This window comes from Achroia grisella, unplaced genomic scaffold, assembly GCF_030625045.1.
Source record: "Achroia grisella isolate CSIRO2021 unplaced genomic scaffold, CSIRO_AGI_Agris_v1 utg402, whole genome shotgun sequence".
NCBI lineage: Eukaryota > Metazoa > Arthropoda > Insecta > Lepidoptera > Pyralidae > Achroia > Achroia grisella.
Genome location: NW_026712841.1, coordinates 1,506,157 through 1,528,260, shown reverse-complemented (window position 1 = coordinate 1,528,260; position 22,104 = coordinate 1,506,157). Strand labels below are relative to the sequence as shown.

The window sequence follows — 22,104 nt, the reverse complement described above, 5'->3', positions numbered from 1 at the left end:
TTTATCGACATCCTGTATTAAATATTCGCTATAGGCTATATTGAATATTTTCCAGAATGACAAATCTATAATTTTTTTTACGTAAATAATAGCTGCATGCCTTGCATTGTATTACAAACAATTTTGGGTATTTATTCAAATCGTTTACCTGGTAAAGCGTGATTGATTAACAGACATACGCATATTTTTAGCTACTGTCTCTTATAATAAAAAAGTTGACGGTTTGGCTTACTCATTGTTATGATTTAATTTTTATGTTCATATATTGTTACAGTGTTCATCCAAATATTAATTTGTATAAGAATTGTATTTAGTCGAGTTTTCTATCAGTTCTCGTCTCAACGTACTTTACTTATTATAACTATATGTATCTAATAGACCTACGTGATACGTGGTTTTATATTTTACTGAATGTATTAAATAGTAAGTTAATTACATATATTACATAGCCTCATTAAAATTTCGACACATTTAATACCAAAAACTGGCATAATGACTGATTAGCTCTTATTATAAAGCTAGCTATTAAGTGGAACTTTATTAGTTAAAAGAATATTTTGTTTTGTCGAATATTTTATCTGGATAGAAATATCACCATTTATTGTAATAAGCTTTCCATTCGACGGGCGTTTTACTGAAATAAGAGTTCTGACGGTATTACTCTACACCAGTGCTGACTCTGGTATAGGGTTTTGTTTTAAATTTTCCTCATCTTAGCTGGCGTGGGTGCGATACTCATTCTTTCTTCGCCTAGTCTTTACGTAATTTTAAGGATGAAAAGGACAGTGGTAATACATCGTACATATTGTGACATATTCATACATTCTTTCCTTGTAACATGTGTAATTTTGAAGTTATTTTTTTACTATTAGATTATAATCTTAAATATTTTGTATATTACATTACACTACGTTAAATTAGGGATATACTGTTAATTTGTTAATGATAGAGTTTAAGTTTTCTTTAATTCATTTAATGTTAATAAATATAACACTGGCAAATATGCATTTTTATTTATTGTAGGAATTGCTTAAATTTATTTTATCACAGATCAGTTATCCAAGTTTCCATATTGTTTCAACGTCAGCTAAAACGTTTTCCGGTGGTGAGTGCTTGTGAAACATGAAGTAGCCTTGTATCTGCGCTGGACTGACATCTTTCTTCTGTTCAAGTACCCTATACAACAAATTATCAATATAAATAATAATAATTATTTTCTTATTGTGAATTGTCATAAAAAAAAGATCGATAGCACTAGAGAAATAAAGTATACATTTTAATATTATTCTTGGGCGATAGTAAAGTCGAGTAAGTTGAAGAACAGTTTGTAACACTCAGTTCACTAGGTTTATGCTTTATAAAAAATCTCCATACTTACATTTTAGCGAAAGACCTAGCGTGTTCTGGTGCTTTGTAAAATCTTAAAAACATAAGTTCTACTTGTTCTTGGTCACAGTATCCTACATATTCCTTCATGTCTACTCTTCCTGGTCTAATTAGGGCAGGGTCTAACCTGAAATAAAATATAATTGTCTCCTATAATATATATATACATACAGTAATCAGCAATAATAAGTAGTGTCATATGTGTGTTATTGCCAATTACTTATCTTTTTCCTAAATCTTTGTCGTCCAAAGTATTGTCTTGTAGTTGAGTACTTAGTTGCTATGCATATTTTTCCTACGAATATTATTTTATTTATTTTTAATTATTTTTGCAGCTAAATATAAGTTATAACTTTTTGATTAGGATATATCTTTATTTCAAACATGTAGATATGTATATCATTACATAACGCTCAAAGTATCTAATTAGTATATTCATGTGCATCTACATCTATTAGTAGGTGTGACTACCCTATATATAACTGATCCATGTAAATATAATATATTATTAATCCCATTATTATAACTTATCAGATTTATTTTTGTTTACACAGATCATTTCTACATATATGGAGTAGGTGTATGTATTTATATACATAAGAAAACTTAAACGTGTCTTAGTTTTTTTATTTCTTTGTCTGTTATTTCAATACTTTTTTTTGGGTATGGTGTATCAGTTACGCGTGTATGAGATTGCGAGATCAGATAATAATTTAATAAATTTAATTTAACTTGCTGATTGAATGAGTCTATGCAATAACAAACCTTTCTAAGTAGTTGGTAGTCATAAACACTATGCGCGCCTCGGTAGAGGCGACACCGTCGAGGCAATTCAGCAATCCACTAAATGTGACACGATTGAGCCCTTCGTACGCCGCCTTTTGTTTTGGTGTGTCTTCTCGTGATGCAAATGCTGCGTCTATATCTTCAAGAAGTATGATAGACTGCTGAGGCGCTACACTGCAATTTCATTTCTATTCTTCACGTATCTCTGAATACCGTTGAAATATTAAAGCCTTTTATGGTTATTCATAAGTAAAATTATTTATTATATAGTAGAGTAATCTATAAAATAATATATACGGAATAACATCATTTTAAACAATTCTTAAGACATTTCATAAGGCTGATTGAAATTTCCCAAGAAGCACTGAATACTAATTTTTTCCGATATTAGTTTTTATACTGGACATTTTTGCCAGTCAGAGAATGTTAATTACATACATTAATTATCTGATGTGGAAGAGGTAGAGCTGAATCTCACGCAGGGGAGAGAGGTGGTATCGGGAAATATAAATTGGCTGAAAATTCTCAGCCACAGACATTAAGGGAGAAGGGGAGGAGTTGAGTACAACTCTCAGGCCATCTCGCCAAGGCTCCTCCGAGGTTTAAATATTGTCAAAATTGCCTCATAGAATGGATGTAGATACTCTAAAGCAGGACTACTGAACATGGGCAAACTTTTTACCTGAGTAGGTGATTGAGTCTATCATCTGTAAGACCTCTTTCAGATAAGTTCAGTACACAAATGTTGTATTCTAATTCACCAGCTAGCGCCATTATATAGGATGACTTGCCACAGCCTGGAGGGCCATACAATAGATAACCTAAAAAAAAAATTTGGTAGGTAGGTATGATGCTACATCAAAATATTATTGGGTTAGAAACCCAGTATTGTAAAGTAATCACGTCAAGAAAATCAAGAATTAAATGTGTAAATTTCTTAACATTTTTTTACTGTATATGTAGTCTTTGTACAAAGTTGTCTGCGTGATTTTATCTATCAAATGAATTTCTATTGACTGTGGTATTGAAATTACAAGATAAACAGTCATTACCTCAGTGTTAGCGACATATTGAGGATACAAGTCATATAAAAACGTTATTTCCATAGTTAATGATAGAGGTTGTTAGCTAATCCAGTAATACAGAAAAAAAATTGTCTAGGTTGCAGTTAAAATACTGTTTAAACATAGATTACTTAAATACCTCTCCTGTATGGAATGCCACGATCTGTATACCATTGTGGATTGTTAATAAAGTCTAAACAGTCTGCTAGGATGTGTTCCGCCAGGCCAGAACGAAGTACGACACTGTGTAAGGGACGACGCCGCCGCGGATGTCCGAATGGTCGCCATTCAGATCCCATTGCTGTGTACATTACAGTCATACCCTCATGTTGTTTTAAAGCCATAGTGCGAGCTGGAATAAAAGTATTAATCAGATAAAAATTTGAAGGTAAATTTTGTAGTAGACAGTAAGAGGGTAACATTGGAGCATTAAATTTTAAATTTAGATTACATAATGAACCTTCTAGAACATAAAATTTTATAAAATTATGTAAACGAAATGGTTAATAAATTCTTGTACAATTGTGTATGTTTTTTAAAACAATTAGTTTAAAAAAAATACTCCTTTGTACTTTATATATTTATGTAGGTATCATTTTATATAAACCTAATAAAATAAACATATATTTGTTACAAATAATTTTCATTGGTTATAATAATATTTTTTAACAACCTAATTTAGGCTAGCACTAGGCAAGCTCTAAAATTCTCTCTAAAATTGACTACATTAAAAAAAATTATATACTTTGGTTTTTTTATTGTTATTAAAGTTCGATTAACATATTATATAATTATATTATGTGTAATGTCAACATTCAGAGATAAAATATTAGGTTACATAGTATTATCATCACATTAAAATACTTACCTTCTTCAAGTATATTATAGTACAGTTGTTTATTACGTCCAAAAGCAGTTAAAGTGACTGTTTCCCATGGTACACCCATGTGCAAGTCAAGTGTATGTTGTTCCCGAGTTCGGTCTACTTTTATCCATGTCCCAGCATACCTAAAATGTTGTTCATACATTATTACATTTAGTAAGGAGGCATTGAATTCAATCGGGCGTTGAAATAAAAGGGCTTAATAGCAAAGGCAGAATAGTTCTTTTTATGATTTTATATGTATAAAAAGAAATATCATTGCCTTTCTGCTTGGTTTACTCATTACAACTAAACTTATACATATATATATGAAGCTAAAACTATAAAAAATTTTTAAAGAGTAACTATATAGTGCAATATTGCCAATGCAAGTTGGATTTTATTTTAATACATACAGTACTATTTACATGAAATAGTAATAAACATACATTTATTCAACTCATAAAAACTTTATGATTCTTATATTTAGATGCCTCTATGATCTAGTGGTTTAGAACCATTTTACTTCCGATGGTTGCGGGTTAAAATTCCTTGCATGGCACAAACATTTGTATGATTGTTTGTATTGATCTGGGTGTTTTCTATTTATAATATGTATTTAATTTTAAAAAATCATGTATTTGTATCAGTTATCTAGTACCCATATCTATACAAGCTATAGCTAGCTTAACTTGGGTCTAGATGGCGCTGTGTGAATTGTCCTGGTATTATTACTATTATTATATTATGAGTAACTATGTATATATTGTTTGGCAATTAAGGTAGATTGTTTTTCTATAATTACAAAAATATTTGTTAAATAAATTATTTCTATACTCTTTTTTTTAGATTTATTAAATATCTTGCCTGAAAAAATGTTGTCCAACACTGGGTATAAAGTCATATTTGGTTTTAATTTGTCCAGTATCTTTTTGTAAGAATGACGTCTCCACACTTAAGTGTTGGGTTTGCTTGGCACCTTTTTGTGTGATCCACTGTAGCAACCATTGGTATGATTTGTCGCGACAAGGAACTTCAAGAGTTATCATACAATGTCTGCGGAATAAAATCATAGAAGTCTGAAAACCTTTGCGTAATATAGCCGCACCCGCGCCAACACCAAATAAGCCAAATCCGGCACCAAAATAGGGATTTTGGGCCAACGATGCCATGTACTCGACAATAGTCATAATTATATATTTATTGAGTCGATAGAAAGAGGACGACTTTAAACATTTAATTTATTAATAGAAAAATTAAGTACGATTACAAAATTTAATGGAATTTGAAATAGATTCATCGCATTTGCCTTATTACGAAATGAGACAACATATGATAAAGACATTTCAAATGTCAGTTATTCATTCACGTCAGAATACTTCATGAAACGTCAACTGTCTTATCACTATGTCACTAATAATGGATGAAGAGAGGAAGACAATGGCCTTTTGCCTTTACTTGAAATGGGAAAACCGTACTAAAAAAATATACCTAATGGAAGGACGAGCTCAACGTCTCGGCAACAAGGTAGAAAACTGTTTACAGAATAGAGATGTTTAGAGAATTTTCGTCTATATGTATCATAATGTATTATATCTGTTGTTATTGGATTTTTTATTTTTGCATAGTGTTTACTTGCTCAGTCTGAAATCAAATTACATCTAATTGAAATTTAACTAACTATCTAACATTATGTATGAATATGAATTATTTGATTGATTTTAGTAAATGTTAGGGCACGCTGTATCATGAACACGCATGATAAACATAACAAATGGGAAATACCTAATAGCATACTTTAGAATACCGGCATTTTAAATGTTACTTTAAATGTTATAGCGTTACGCACGGCGAGTCATGTTTCCGAATGCTCATTCTCTTTCTATGCCTTTTCTAATTCTTTTCTTTACCCATCCCTTCTCATAAGGCCAGCAATTTACATAGCAATTGCCTCTGGTGTTGCGGGTGCTTATCGTCGGCGGTAATAAGTGTGCCGCAAGCTTGTTTGTCTTCTATGCTATTAAAAATTATAGTAGCAAATATAAAAGACGTTTATGTACATTAGTTGTAACAGTTTTTTTTATCTAATATATACTAAAATATTTATCTAATTGTAATGTTAAAATTAATGATCAACATCCGCCGTTTCGATCAATAAATAGATAGATTTAATTTTAGTTACAGAGTTTAAACAGATAAATAATATTTTCATCCATAGGTACCTACTTAATATATAACAATAAATAAATATTAAAGTTACGGTTAGTAAGTTAGGTCTTAATCCTCTGAAGCATTAGGTTCATTAAAGGTGTAAGATTTTTCTCTAAGTACCATGAATGAGACTGGACATTACCGCGCATAGAGTATCTAGGTAATAAAAAGCTTTGATGTGTTATGCGGTGCGGGTCACGCGACCCCTATCTTTTATACTGTTCCCGAGTGATGCCGTCATGTCACGCAAACAGCAGTCGGTCTTTGTATTGTTTAATAATTTACAATATTATTATTACACTTTGCAATTGATGCAACAGTGATATGAAGTAAGTACATAGGGTCTTTTAGTACAAATAACCATATAACCATAGGCAATGAACATAACGATAAGTCTTGTAATCCGTATCTAAATTACATTTCTACTTTATAGATACTTGATATTTTATAGATATATTTATATTAATTCACCCAGCCTAAATTACAAAAATGTTCAATTAAAATTATTTTCATTTGCTGGACAATATTAGGTAGGTACTACACATAGATATCTAAATATAATTACCTACCTGGATATACGTATAAGTAGGTATAGGTAAGTAGATACATAATTATATTTAATATATATTTCTATTTAAGAGTGAGATATGATTAAAATTACAGGATATGAAGGCACAATATCTGGCACCTCTGGAAAAGCAATACGCAAATACATAAGGGGTACTATAGCCGTCACATATTTATGTGATAAGACGACGGGTACCACTTACCATACTGTGCCGTTAGCTTCTTTTTTTACACCCCAGTGGTGGCAGCAGTCAAGGCTTCCGTCAGTAAACGGCTTCCCGTTATCATTATGTTGATAACAAAAAAATATTCGAACGTTTCGAATTGGAAATGTAAAGTTACAATGGTTATTTAAAAGAGCAATACGCAAGTTTCTTGCTCCTTCTTCTAGTGATGAAATAGCTTTCTGAATGAGCGGTAGATTAAAAGAATGATAACCATGACTATTCAAAAATGCTTCAATTAAGTTTATTTGAATAAATGATTTTCTATTCTATTCTATAAAAAATTTTATGTCTTTAGGTACATAGTAAGAATTCAATCTGCATATTTTGGTTTTCGTTAGAGAACATAATTCAGTTTCGATAGATATATCAGACGGATAGATTGCAAAATTTATTTTATTAAAACAGTATGGCCATGATCAACAACAGCCATCATGTCGGGTCTAATAAAAATGTTGATGACATTGTTGGTTTGCGTGAAGCAATCTGAATCAACGTTAGCGGTCCGCAAGTTCGTGTATCAGAAGGACATATCGGAACATTGTCGCCGTCGTGTCGTGCCGTCCGTGTTCCTCGGTAGACATGTCGTTGGTGCCTACTCGCAAATTCTTCACTTTTCTAAGTTGGAACTACCTTATAGCTGTTCTATAAGCGTCAGGTATCATAATTAATTACCTACTCGTAGGTACATTAATCCATGTTATTTTAATATTATAAATGCGAAAGTGTCTGTCTTTCTGTCTACTTGTTACCTTTCACAAGTAGTATTGTAGGTATCACGAAGATTGACATATATTTTTATCTCAAAAATAATTTGGAAGGGCATGACAATTTATGCCGACAAAGTCGCGGACGACAGCTTTAAATAATATCTTCAAAAATGTGTTATGTAGCTCTATCTATATTCCGCCCTTGGTGGTCCAGCGGTTTAGTATATCGCCTTAATTCCGATGGTAACCGATTCTTCGCATAGTACAAATATTTATATTCATATGTACTTATGATTTGTGTAGGTTTGGGTGTTTTCCATATGTATTATGTATGTGTTTACAAAAAAAGTATTGACGTAGTTGTATAGTGTAAGTGTAAGTTTAGTAACCATAACACATGCTCTGCTTAGTTTGGGACTAGATGGCGCTATGTCAAGTCTCTGAAGTTACTATTATTATTATATATAGGCATAGAAGTACCTATATGCTACTTTTGAAAGAAAAATATTATAGAAAGTATTTATTCTAAAGTACAGCTTTCTACTCTCAGTAGTTTTGGCTATGCGCTGGTAGTCATTTAGGACATATTATATTATAAGTAGATCTATTAAGGCAGTGCCTCTGTGAGTTGTAGGTGTGAAATCAAATGACATTTGTCACATTAGAACACACTCATAGCAAAAGCATTCGCAATATCTATTTTCGCCGCACCCATCACATTTTGGTATCTATACCTAAACATGAAAACTATTTCTTTCTACAATTTTGTTTTTATATATTTACATACTTTATCTGAAATTCAAGGAATAAAATAGGTAATATTACCTTCTAAAAACATTAAAATCAGGTTAGACAATAAAAAGCAGTTTGGTGATAACGTACCTATTAGGTACGTTATCACCAAACTTAACTTAAAAGTTGCCTTATTTTCGATGGTGGTGTATTGATTTCTATGAGTATTGTAATAGTAAGAGTTACACATATATGTTCTATAAGTTAAATAATATAAGCTGAGTTTAATTTGGACAACCACGGGCGTTATTCGTAAGTTAGTTAGCATTATTTATTATTCATATATCTACTTACATGACGTGACATGACATGTTTAGTAGTGGTCACTTGTGTCTCTGTTACTAACAGTCAGCTCCTTTCGTTTAGGTTGCTATTGACTTGAGAGAAGATAACTACTTACTTATACCTATATACTTTTCACAGAACAGAATCTGGCAGCAGCATTATATTGGTGATTCAGCTTTTATCCGACGATAGCCTAACAAGTTCGTGTACTGAGAATTCTAATCAACTTCTGGTATATGAAATGGGTGAGACTTTCGGCGGTTATTGGGGTCCCCTGCCTGACACATACATGAGTCCAAAACCTACTGGGATTCAGTTATATACTTTAAAAACTACTCAATCCACTGTCACAAAGACGAGGTATCGTATAAATAGGCATTGATTTATTTGATAAAAAATAATGGATATTTCAGTCTATTTATACTAATTGGACTAAAGTATTACCAAGTTATTTGGCTCTAAATGTATGTATGTAAAAAAGAAAAGTTTATTTTAAGCAACTTTGAACCAGATATAATCATATGTTGCGTGAAAGATCTTGCCGCCGTCCCTTTGATTTAAATTGACATGGGTACCTACTTTATAGATTCGACCTTATATCGTAAGAATGTATCCGTAATAAGATGGGGCAGTAAAATACATTACAATAATATCTTATAGCTTGTAGTTAATGCTCTGAGAAAAAAAATATTATAGGTAATCTGGTTCTATTATACATAATTTTTTTTAAAAATTGGAACAGAACCAGAGAGAAATATTCTTCTTTAAGTTACTAGAAAACATACTTAGTTCAATTTCGTTTCTATTATAGTACACAGGAAAAAACAACTTCAGAGAAACCTTGTGAAATATTAACTGAAAAACTGAAAGTTAAAGAGAATGACGAGATCTCGGAGTATATTACAGTAGAGATTCCATTGGTGAACGTTTCTGGAGAATTAGTGCCTGGTGATCCACCATTGCTGAAGAGTGTTGATGAGGTTGAAAATTTTGACCTCATCTTTGATGTAACGCCTCGGTACATTTAACAGATATTTTCTATAATTATGTATCTAAAGTATGTAAACTAATCAATTTAGTTGGATCTTTTTAATCTAAAGAAATAAACTAGTAATTCTAGATTATTAGAGCTACCTATATAGAACAAGAATTTTCAAAATAGTTTTATAAAGGACGCAGTTAGTTTTGAGTTATAACTATTTACAATCACATTATAAATTTTTCCCCTTTCTATATTTTTCTGGTCTCTCTTTATTCTACATTTTGTATAAATACTAGTTAATTAATTAGCTGCGTAAATGTTTTTATTAAAAAAATAACTCGATAATGCTATTAAAATCTATACATATAAATAAAATTGGAGTGTCCGTTTGTAATATTGAAATAACCGTTTTTTACTACATGCATATGAATATAAAAACCGTACATACACCAAAATAACATTTGTTACAATTTTTGTCTGTCTGACTGTCTATTTGTTCCGGCTAATCTCTGAAATGGCTGGACCGATTTTGACCGGACTATTTTTGCCAGGTCGCTGATGTAAGTAAGGAGTAACTTAGGCTACTTTTATTTTAGGAAAATAAAGTTAAATTCCACGCGGACGAAGTCGCGAGTACACCTAGTCTTACATAATCCTATTCTAATAAGTGCAGGTCCGGCGTCCGATATGAATCAAGCATATTACCTTTGGTACAATTTGCAATAAAAAAGGACAAAAATGGTCGCCGAATAGAAGTCGATAATTTAATTCCACGTTACGAACTGGAATACAACGTTTTTACACCTGATTATAGGTAGATTCAGTTACTTCTTACTAGTAACTTACTTGTGCTTGTAAACAAAATATGGGTTAGATTATTATGTCTTGAAAAAGAACATATAATAAATATTCAGAGAACAAAGAAATCGCAGCGAAATCTGATAACTATACGAGTCTCGCAATGTAGGGTTATCTCGGTAAAGAAGATATTTTTGTAGAAAATAGAAACATTGCATCGACTTTTACATATTATTACTAAAATTAGTAATGTTTTGGGAGTAGGTATTATAAATCAGTGAAATAAAACAACTGTTACGTATAGCTCAAACATTTGTTTATTATGTAGATATATTACAGTAATAAAATATTTTATAATGATATCGAAAAATTTAAGATATCTATTTACACAAATAAGTAGATATTGTATTTGTCATCATCCCCTTTATGAATTATTTATATAATATTTAAATGGTCTCAAATTAATAATAAAACAGTTAACCATAAATTATTCATACCTGCAGATTAACATATCCATATCATATAAGAAGATATGCTACAAAATATAAATACAATGCAAATAAACGGCTAAAATTTAACAGAAATAAAACACATTTCACAAAGGCAAGGAAAAATTTACTAAAGTAATTAAATTTTATTATTTAAAGCAAGATCCGTTAATTAAAAGTATAAACATAACTTATGTCTCTATTATATTTTACAGAAAAAAAATGAGCACTTCAATAATGGATATCACAAGACAATTAAATACATACGTTCCTATTATAAAATATCAAACAAATATTGTAACTCATTCTACAGGAGATTTAAATAAGAATATTAATAAAGGGAAGTCGCGCAACCAAAGTTTCGAAAATGATATCAAATTATGGAAGAACATAGAAAATCAGTACTTTAGAGAAACTATCAGAGACAAACTACCACTTTATAATGTGAAAATTAAAAACTTTACTAGTTTCATATCTAGTGGGCAATACAAATACAGTGGTCAGTAAATATTATTATGGTAGATATATAAATAATTTACTACGAAAAAACATGTAGATTGAAATCTGTACGGAAATATAGTAAAAATATCACATTATTATATAATCTATGATTCTCATATTAATGGACTCTAGGTATTATCATTTATAAGAACATTAATAGAATATGGAATAGTTTAATAAATATTCAACCACTTTACAAGGATAGGGTTCAGATTTCTCTCCGTAGATATAATAATATCAAATATTAGCCTACTAATACCGGACTAGGCAAATGATTGAATAAATATGCGATCTTATCTTGAGATTTCTTTGCTAGTTAGATTTAAATACTTTTTTTATATAAAAAGAACTGTCCAATTTAATTTCTATTACTCAGTATTATTGGCACCAAAATAAAGTTTCTTTCCAAATGAACAGAATAATACTGAAGCTATAAGGATTAAGTTTACATTTCTTTAATATGATGATATTAAACGGTAATGATCGCTTTATTTATACGATATTGTACAAACATGTGTATGTCCAATATTAATATTATATAGGTACGTACGTTTTTCAGCATACCGATATCCAAAAATAGACCACAGTAAAAAATATCTTTTGTTCAATAAAAAAATTGGTGTAAATACTGATATAGATGAAACAACATCTACCGTTTTCAACAATGAAAGTCATACAACAATCATGAATAGGTTAGTATATATAATTCAATTTTATATCAATACATTAATACGGAAGAATGAAATCTCCATCTGAGTGATTTATAATTTAATTATATGTACATAGGTGCCCATGATAATTTCAGCAGAACGCCTCAAGCTATCGATTTGAATATAATATCAAGCACAGGTCCATTCTCCATTTCAAACATACAAATTATAAACTTCACAATGTTAAATAGTTCAAAAACTGAGGGATTAACATCTTCGAATTTGCTTACAAATAGTACGGAGTTTCATTATACTGATTCTTCTACTGCTACAGGTATAATTATAAAAAAAATATGATGTAGGTACATACATTGGAAACAATTTTCATTAATGAACTCTTACTATAATTTATAGACTCTTATTATAATAAGAATAATAAGAGTTCATTAATGGAATTTGCTTATATATCGCTTGTAAATAACATAAACTTAAAATAATTGACTTATAAAAAAACTACTATTACTACAGTAAGCATTATATTATTATACTTAATTAAAAATAAAAGATACTTTATTCAATGCAGGTAAAAGTAGATCAATGCAGACAAATCTTGTCAGTAGGAGTGAAACAATTTTAAACACAACAAAACAGACTGAATATGTTAATACTGTTTCTCAGCGGACTGAAAAGTAAGTATGATTTAATATATTTTTTAGAAGACTTGATCTAGTTGATAAGAACTAAGTAATGTGTAGCCTATTAATGTGTTTGCCTTTATATTTTTCAGTTCTAGTCTATTAACTGGATCTATGGTGGATCATGTGTCGTGGGAGAACGTAGTGCAAGCAGCTCCTGTCATGGCTGTCCGCCTTAATAAAACTGTATTAGATAAGGGTAGTAAACTAGGAATTAATAGTACAGAACCCAGTGTAGTATCTACTAGCGAGTAAGTAGTTTCTCTAACGGGCACTTTATCTTACTTAGTACTTGTTAATTAAATTTACCCATTTAAAAATAATAAAACTACAGACTAAATTACAGCATAACAATATTTTATATAAACTACATACATACCTACATATACTGTTCTAACCTAAAAATTCTTACTTTAAATTGACCTAAAATTTAATCTTAATAATAATTAATTTAATGACTACTTGCACAATTTCACACAAAAATATGAATATGATAGATTGATTTATAAATAATTTTGTATCCAGTGAAGCAAACTTAATTTTACTTATTTTTTTTAGGTTCATACACATTCTTTTATTATTCTACACATTCGAAATTCAATTCAATTCGGATTCTGTACATATTAAAAAAAATTGAAAATGCTTACTTTTTTCGAAATAACCTCCTGGTCATTGAAAGTCTGATTTAGGGATACTTTAGACATAACAACGAATAGCTTTATACCGTTACTATCTTCGCTGATTTTGTTGGTTGCTTTTATATAATTTAAAGGCGTATAAGTACATAAACATAATGTAATATGGTAATACGACCAAATGAATAGAATAGCAAATACCTACATAATTTAGATAATGTTATTGTTTTATAATAATTATGTTATTAATATGCCCATAAGAATAAAGAAAGAAAAGACTAGAGACATAATTATTGATAAGCACTGTTAGAAAAGTAAAGCAGCACATAAAAGACTTTTATTCTAAATAATTAAATATATCTATGGTTTTTCTAGAGTTAAAGTACGCAATATTAGACACATTCAAGCTATTGATATAGAACAGGCCCGGCCCCATAATCGGTCGACTAGAACTCATACGATTTCCACACCGTCCACTCAGTACGAATTCTCCGATGTTCAGAAATTCGCACAGCTGGTTGAGTTACAAGATGACCATGTACGTTATGTTTAAGTTACCTAATTTTAATACTACTAGTCTCATCTTTAAAGAACAACTACTACCACAAGGTCCAAAGGATTGGTATATGCTTTTGTTACAAAAGTATTAGTTCATTATTATTATTATAACAATTTAACGTTCTAAGAGCGAACGGCTTCTGTGTCATGCAATCTTAGGAAATGCGCCAATTAAACTGCATAATCGGCACAGGCTATTCGGATTGATCGTGATCACTGAATAAGTGGGACATACTAATAATTAACAGAAATAAAAAGTACTCTATGTCATTGTCTGTCGAAACCGCTACGTATGTGTTCATCATCAACTAAAGCTTGATATAATAATAAGAAAATACGATATTCGAGGAATAAGTGTAGTAAAAGTTTAACAATGATTGATTAATATCGTAATTAAAAGTTGTATTTAATCATTTTATTAAGTTGAGACATTAAGCTTAAATGAAATAGAACAGTTTCATGAAATGGTTGCTTCTTCATTAAATGTTAAATGTAGAATTTACCATTCAATGAAGAAAACTTTTCACAATATATCCACGATTGCACAGCACTGAGTGCTTTATACATTGTTATAATTATGTTTCTAATATTTCTGCCTAAGTATGTCTATTTAGAATAATGTATTTCTCAAATAGTGATTAAATGAGTAATAAGTGCATAGAGCTGTGAAGTTTACTCACACACTTTAAAACGGATAAAATTCGCATATTCATACAATTTTAAGTTACATACATATCTAACGGCGTCGGTGGTCTAATGGTATAGCTACACCGTTTGACTTCCGATGGTCGTGGGTTCGATTCCTCGCACGGTGCAATCATTTGTATTCATGAATACGATTGTTTGTATCTGTCTGGTTTTTTATGCATATTATATATGTATTTGTATTTATATATAATAGTTGTCTAGTACCCATAACACAAGCTCTACTTACCGTGGGAATAGATGGCGCTGTGTTAATTGTCCAGGGTTATTTATCTAATATGTAAAATTCTCGTATCACAATCTTAGTTACCATACTCCTACGAAACGGCTTGACCGATATTTATGAACTTTTATATGCATATTCAGTAGGTCTGAGAATCGGCTACTACCTATTTGTTATAAGTGGTAAGGGTAAACCCTAACATTTATTATTTATTTATTTGACAAAGTTTTTATATTTATATATATATGAGGCATTAAAAATACATACAACCCTTGATTTTCACCCTTCTATCACCAACCCCTATTTTTAATGGCGATTTTAATTTATATGGCAAAACATTTGCGGGATTATCTAGTTTTATATAAATGTAAATAAATATATACATTACGTCCGTAGATCCAAGATCGCGTAGCACTTCGCTACATGCGGCACTACGTGGGGCGGTCGCTGTTCAATATATGCGATTACCACGAGCCAAAGGCGCGACATGTATACCTGTTCAACTCCTCCAGAATTGTGATAGCTATTAGGAACTTCACAGTTAGTTCAATTGATTACCAATTATAATATAATTATAATAAAATTATATATATATTAGGTATATCTTATATATAAAATTCTCGTGTCACAGTTTTCGTTCCCATACTCCTCCGAAACGGCTTGACCGATTCTCATGAAATTTTGTGAGCGTATTGAGTAGGTCTGAAAATCGACCAACATCTATTTTTCATCCCCCTAAATGTTAGGGGTAGACTACCCCTAAATTTTTATTTTATTTTAAGGCAAAACAACATTTGCCGGGACAGCTATTAATCTGTAAGACTAAAAGAATATTACTATGTATTCTGTATTTTATGATAGGGCCATTATTTTGAAACTTTAAAACTTAAAAAATGTATTCGTTTCGTGTACCTACATGTTTAATTCTTTTGTTAAAATATTCTTATGTAAGTAGGTTACTATGTTAAATAGAATAGACTGGAAAACCTTTATTCAAATTACATAAAAGTTAATTTAAGCACTTTCAAATAGTCATAGTTGATTAGTTAGATGAATTGTGGTTAATGCATATTATCTTGTATTTTTTTGTTAAATTGATAATCGTTATTTAGATATAAATTATTATTATTTCATAAATTCCAACCTGTCTAATATGTCAATCAAATTTATTCCGTTTATTCATGAAGAGATAACAAACAGATGGATAGACAAAATTTTATAGTTTGTAATATGATATACATAAGGATACATCATACTGATGTTTTAGATGCAACGCATGACAGTGGTGATAACACCAGCGCGTATCATGCTAAATGGAGACATTAGGTGTACGGAGGATCATCTTGAATGCCAAGTATCTGGAACTAGGGTATGCATTGATTCAATGACTGCTTGTGATGGTGTGCCCAATTGCGGTGCTTATGGTAAGTAGATGATAATTTAGTAAGACACTAAACTTTATATTAAAGATTCGTAGCATAGCGTAGCATAGCGGTGGTAACCTTACATCGGGTTTCTTGTAATGACAAAATTTAAAAATAGATAAATAGTATTAGTTCATAATTTCGTTGTCCCTACATATAACTACCCAACAAACATTTTCGTCGCTTAATTGAGATTTATACGGCCCAAAATGCTATAAACATCATATTGAAGTAATTTTTACATATAATACGACTTTGAGCCCCTTATGCTTATACAACTCGTAATCGTATAAAAACGTCGTATGCACTTGTATACGACTGCTTTACACGACCATTACACAATATTTCAGTGGTATAACGGCGAGTCGTCCTAAGAACGTTTTTACGACTTTTACACTGTCATCAATTGTATTAGAGTCACATAAACTACTTTTACATGACAATCGTGTAAAAGTGATATATTGCACTCGTACACGATTTTTAGTAATTTTTTTACTCTTATTCAACTTTTTAATAGGAATACTCTACTACACTCCTTCCGTTCAATTATATTAGATTGAATATTTCTACACGACAAGATAAATTTCGTCAAACGGGTGTTGGTTCCGTACAAAATATAATTTTGAACTCAAGAGAATTGAGCTCGGTGCAGAATCCAAAGCTCAAGAACAAAGATGATGTTGCTCCAAGCACATTAAGTAGACCTAGTGGTTTAACAGCAGTTGTTGATGATGATTCATATTCTAAAGTAAAAGATGTAAATAAAATGGTAAAATCACATCGGTTTTATTTATTAACGAAAGCAACAATAACAATGCTTATGTATTTACTTATAGGTAATTATATAAATTATTAGTAAAATAGAATTATAAGTAGTGGCTATCTCAGTAAAATTCTCAGTGGCTTTAAACTAAATACCAAAAGTATTGTATTAGTAATGATCGTATTTGGCAAAAGATGTTCAATGTGGCCACCAGATATAGTCAAAATTTATCAGAAATTTAACGTGTCTGTCTGTCACTATAAAATGTGTAGGTTTGGTTCCGGCCTTGCTTAATGAAAATCCGCAACCAAAACAATAATTTGCTCGGATAAAGTGTGTAAAAATCCATGATCATCTCAAATTCATATTTATCAAATTAATAAAATCTGTTTTGGTTAAAAACTTGTCAAAGTCCATAATATCACGAATAATTTTTTTTTACAATCAGCGAGACCAACAGAGAAATGACGAGTTGAATTGCGTAAATTACAGTAATGAACCCTAATTTCTTTAAAATGGATGACAGTACGTAGATTTAAAATAAAAATTGTGCTGAAAAGTCGTTTAAAAATCACATAAAGGTAATTATTACTACATTCATTAAAATATAGGAAGAAATATTGTTAAATATAAAATATTTGTAAGGCGCGTTAATTAAATTGATAAAACTAAGTACATATTACACAGTAAACAGATTCCCAACAGATTAATGTATTTCACGAGTTTCAAAGATGTAAAACAAATATAAATTATAAAATAAAATGGCTGAACACTAATATGGTAACTTTGTAAACTAACACAGCATGAATGTTATCCGTCATAGTTTATTCACTACACTTTTTCAATCAGTTTCAAACAAAATCCCGTATAAAGATCGTGATAGAACTGTCAATTCACAAAATGCCGTATAACTGACACAAAACGTGGATATACTACATCTTTGCAACCACTACACGACTGTTATACCACTTAGATTATGACTATGCGACTTTATCATGTCACTAAGTAATCTAAAATGGGCCTATTTTCGGTCGTTTCGACGTAATAACGACGTAACGACGACTAGCTTGTGGTACCAAAAGTTACATTTGGCACGTTGTGGCGACTACAAAAATGTTTGTTGGGTAAGAACGAACCATTATTGGCCTTAAGTTTATGTATCCTCAAAAGTTCTATAGTTTGAAAATAATGAGTTGGGAGGATTGTCAGTAATGGTTGTGCCCCCTTACAATCTGAGCTATCTATGTAACATTCGCATGTTCTCCCTGGAAACCATGGTGGTTAATTCTTGAGGAATTTGTCATTGTCACTGTAGGCTAACTGGCATGACTTCTTCTTCATATTATCGGCGTATGCCGTTAGCGCTAGCCTCATTCCATATTCATATATATATAAAGGAATATGATAATATCTATAATAATCCTAGGACGATGGATAGCTGAAAATTATGTTGACAAAAATTTTCTACTGGTATAATAAATATTATAAATTAGTAATGATGTTGTATATAGATATTTATGACGAAGACCGGCTCATGTGTGGTGCTGCAGTGGGTCTACAACACAATGTGTGCCTTGCGGCCGTCACCTTTCTGGCCGTGTTGATTACCATGCTTTATGTTGTACACTATTGGCTCAAACGTTGTGTACCGAAAGTGTCGGATGCATTTTTCATTTACACTGATGGAGATGACAATGAGTAAATCTTTATTATTCTACTACCTGTATTCAGCATCTAATCTCATTTTAAATACTATAGAAACGATTGCTCTATCTAATAAATTTAACACAAATTCCTACAACCGAACCGTATACGTATATACATCTTTACAAATATTTACTACAATATTAGTGATACTGATGAAAAAACCTGATTTCACATTTGATAATATTGTATGCGCTTTTTTGATTGATCAAAAATTACATTAAGGACGTAGTAATAGGAAACGCTTTAAAAAATTCGGTTGTTGTTTTTGTGTATATATTTTAACCTTAGTTTATCTTTTTTTGTTAATAAATATACATTTGTTAAGAATTAGTTTTCCAGATCTTAACAAAAAAAAGGTTTTCACCGAAGGTTTTCAATAAACAATTATACTTAGTTCAGAGTTACATAAATAACTATTGTGTTTTTACAGATTATACTTAAAAAGTATAATGAGATCACCAAACGATACTGATGATATAACTAAAATGGTGTACGAGCATGTATTTCAAGACGGTGTCATTTATAAAGATAACATAAATAAATGGCGACAATTGTTTTCATGTAGATGGTTGCAAAAATGTCTGATATCTGATTGCATTAGAAAAAAGAACCTAAAAGTGTATGACGACCTGACAAGCGATCAAAATGTGCATTCAGAGAGCAAAGCGAACTCATTTACTGAACTAGAGCTATTTAAAATGACACATGGTCAAACCGTAAATGTTTCTGTACAGACTGGCGATAGTTTAGAAATTGGACACGTGAAAATATCGAAAATGAAAGAAGAAAGAGCTATAAACAGAGATATGAAATTGATATTAGAATCAAACAAAAATAAATACCCAACAACAAAATCGAAAACGAAGGCAGCTACTATAGGACACAATCGAAATGATTCGGACGAATTGTATATGTTAAAACTTTTTAAAGAAGTCCGGTCAGACTCTGCACCATCCAATTCAAGTCATATGGAGACAAGTTTAGAGCCAGAAGATAGACGGAAAATAGCAGTTACGGAAGAACATGAGATTATAAGTCATTTGTATGATACTCATAAAGATAAAATACGTTCCCGTGGCTTGATACATGAAAATGTTTCATCTGAAGTAGATATAGATACAATTGAATTTGGAAAACAAGCCATGAAACGTTTAAGATTTGATGAAGAAACTATAACAATTCCTTCAGTAGATTATGAACAAGAAACTAACGAAAATTTGTCTGGACAATACAGTACGGTAGATAATTCAAGAAAATTAGGTCAAGGTATGGATATTATGGCATCTGAGCAACCTAGCACCAGTCGAGATTTCAGACACTTTTGGAGTAACAAAGGAAAGAAGTCGAAAAGAAAGTCGCATATGTCATTACGTTGAAATTACCAAGTTGATTATTTAGTGTAAACATTTAAAATTAGGGACAAGTACAGCATATGACTGAAGATGGCTATGGACGCACGTCCCGCGCCGCTATTTCCTAATTAAACCCAATTGTGCACCGGATAGAACACGTGCCAAAATGTGTTGTCTTTTTAACTACATTTGTCATGAGTCGCCGTATAGGTATACCTACCTAATCTGAATCCTTACCATAAATTGCATTTATTGCTTTAATAATTTGCAAACATTAGACTGTTCTTAGCGATTAATAATTTTATACGTATAGATACGTGTACCTACATCAAATATATACCTATATTTGATGTACACGATATAATATCGGTATATAGCTCAATGTTGTATGAAGGATTTAATTATATCCAATATATTATTAAATGGTTTTTAATTTTACAAGGACCAGAATTTTGCTAAATTTTCTTTTTATGTTATATTTCACATACTGGAAAATTTGGGTTAATATGTGAATCTTATGTACTTTATCTCTGAAATATGTCATGCGTTACAGCCGGAAATTTTGTTAAAAGTTATATTAATAATTAGTATCTTGTACCTACTTTATGTTTACTTAATCTTAATTTCTAGCATTTACTCTAAAATGGATCAATATCTCAAACAGACACTATTTACAGCGTTTTTTTTTGTCTCAGTAAAGAATATATTACTTATTTTTATATTTATAACCTATCTGCTATTAATATCGATTAACAGTTAGGTACATTTTTAATATTCACAGGTATATTAGAATTCGTAATTTGGAAAACCTCTAAATAATTACTTAGAGGCACAATATAGACTCTCGTTTTGTCTTGATGAAATTTCTACTAAATTATAACTATGCTATAGTTAGTTTTGAGTAAGTGGCTCCTCTAGTTATAGGCATATAACACGTACTAGATAATAAGTACATTGTGTAGTTTTATTGAGAGTGATGAAATTTATCTTAGCGCTTTTATGTCAGCTCCAAAAAAGATAGATGTAAAAGTGTCAGACTAGGAGCGGGAGCCGGTGCGCGAGGTCATTTCAATTGAAACCAATTAAACCAATTGAGTCCAATTGAGCGGGCGGCAGATTCTGCGTCGAGCTGCCGTCGCTAGAGAGATTTTATGTGAAGCGCCTACGCGGAACGTCACATGAGTCATTTTGTAAGTACATACGATACCTAACATTATTAAATATGTTTATTGTTAGTATACGTAGGTTACATTTAGGTATATATACTAAGTTGTGACAATCCTTAATAATATTATAAATTAAAAAGTTCTGTCTGTTAGTCTGTTTCGCTTTTAAGCCAAAGCTACTAAACAGTTTTAAATTAAATTTGACACACTCAGTCTAGACCTTGAAAAACAACATAGGCTACTTTTTAATGCGAAGGGGTTGACACGGTATATGAAAAGTTGTATAGATAGTCATTTTCAAATAGAAAGTTATTTTTAGGCTATTAAATATAAATAAATATGACATTGAAAGCTTGTATTGAAATTTTTTCTTAGGCTTTTTTGGGTAACATAATTAAATATTTATTCTTCATTTGATTAAGGTCACTATTCCACATATAATAATAATTCTGAATAATTCACAGAACGCTATCCAGTCCCCCAAAACTAAGCAGAGTTTGTGTTATGAGTACTAGACAACTGATAGAAATACTTAATTTAATTTTTGGTATACACATAATATGTTCATAG

At 30.8% G+C, this 22,104-nt stretch overlaps 2 protein-coding genes across 3 annotated transcripts; one reads left to right on the top strand and one right to left on the bottom strand.

Moving 5' to 3' along the window:
• Positions 1-136: 136 nt before the first annotated feature.
• Positions 137-5,394, bottom strand: LOC131844332 (mitochondrial chaperone BCS1). The gene is made up of 7 exons (XM_059193189.1): positions 4,966-5,394; positions 4,105-4,244; positions 3,376-3,588; positions 2,855-2,993; positions 2,152-2,346; positions 1,379-1,513; positions 137-1,176 (listed from the first exon to the last, which is right to left on the bottom strand). The coding sequence occupies exons 1-7, from the start codon at positions 5,286-5,288 to the stop codon at positions 1,056-1,058; spliced, it is 1,266 nt and encodes a 421-aa protein (XP_059049172.1). The 5' UTR covers positions 5,289-5,394; the 3' UTR covers positions 137-1,055.
• Positions 5,395-7,545: 2,151 nt separating this feature from the next.
• LOC131844440 (uncharacterized) lies at positions 7,546-20,839 on the top strand. Of its 2 annotated transcripts, XM_059193333.1 has the most exons (15): positions 7,546-7,758; positions 9,026-9,247; positions 9,699-9,905; positions 10,543-10,683; positions 11,171-11,290; positions 11,371-11,654; positions 12,216-12,348; positions 12,462-12,640; positions 12,890-12,995; positions 13,094-13,252; positions 14,012-14,174; positions 15,519-15,662; positions 16,390-16,546; positions 18,821-19,007; positions 19,447-20,839. In XM_059193333.1, exons 1-15 carry the CDS (start codon positions 7,553-7,555, stop codon positions 20,390-20,392), a joined length of 3,354 nt encoding a protein of 1,117 aa, XP_059049316.1. In that variant the 5' UTR covers positions 7,546-7,552; the 3' UTR covers positions 20,393-20,839. The 2 variants fall into 2 exon arrangements, with proteins under 2 accessions (XP_059049316.1, XP_059049317.1); XM_059193334.1 differs by lacking the exon at positions 10,543-10,683.
• Positions 20,840-22,104: the final 1,265 nt, after the last annotated feature.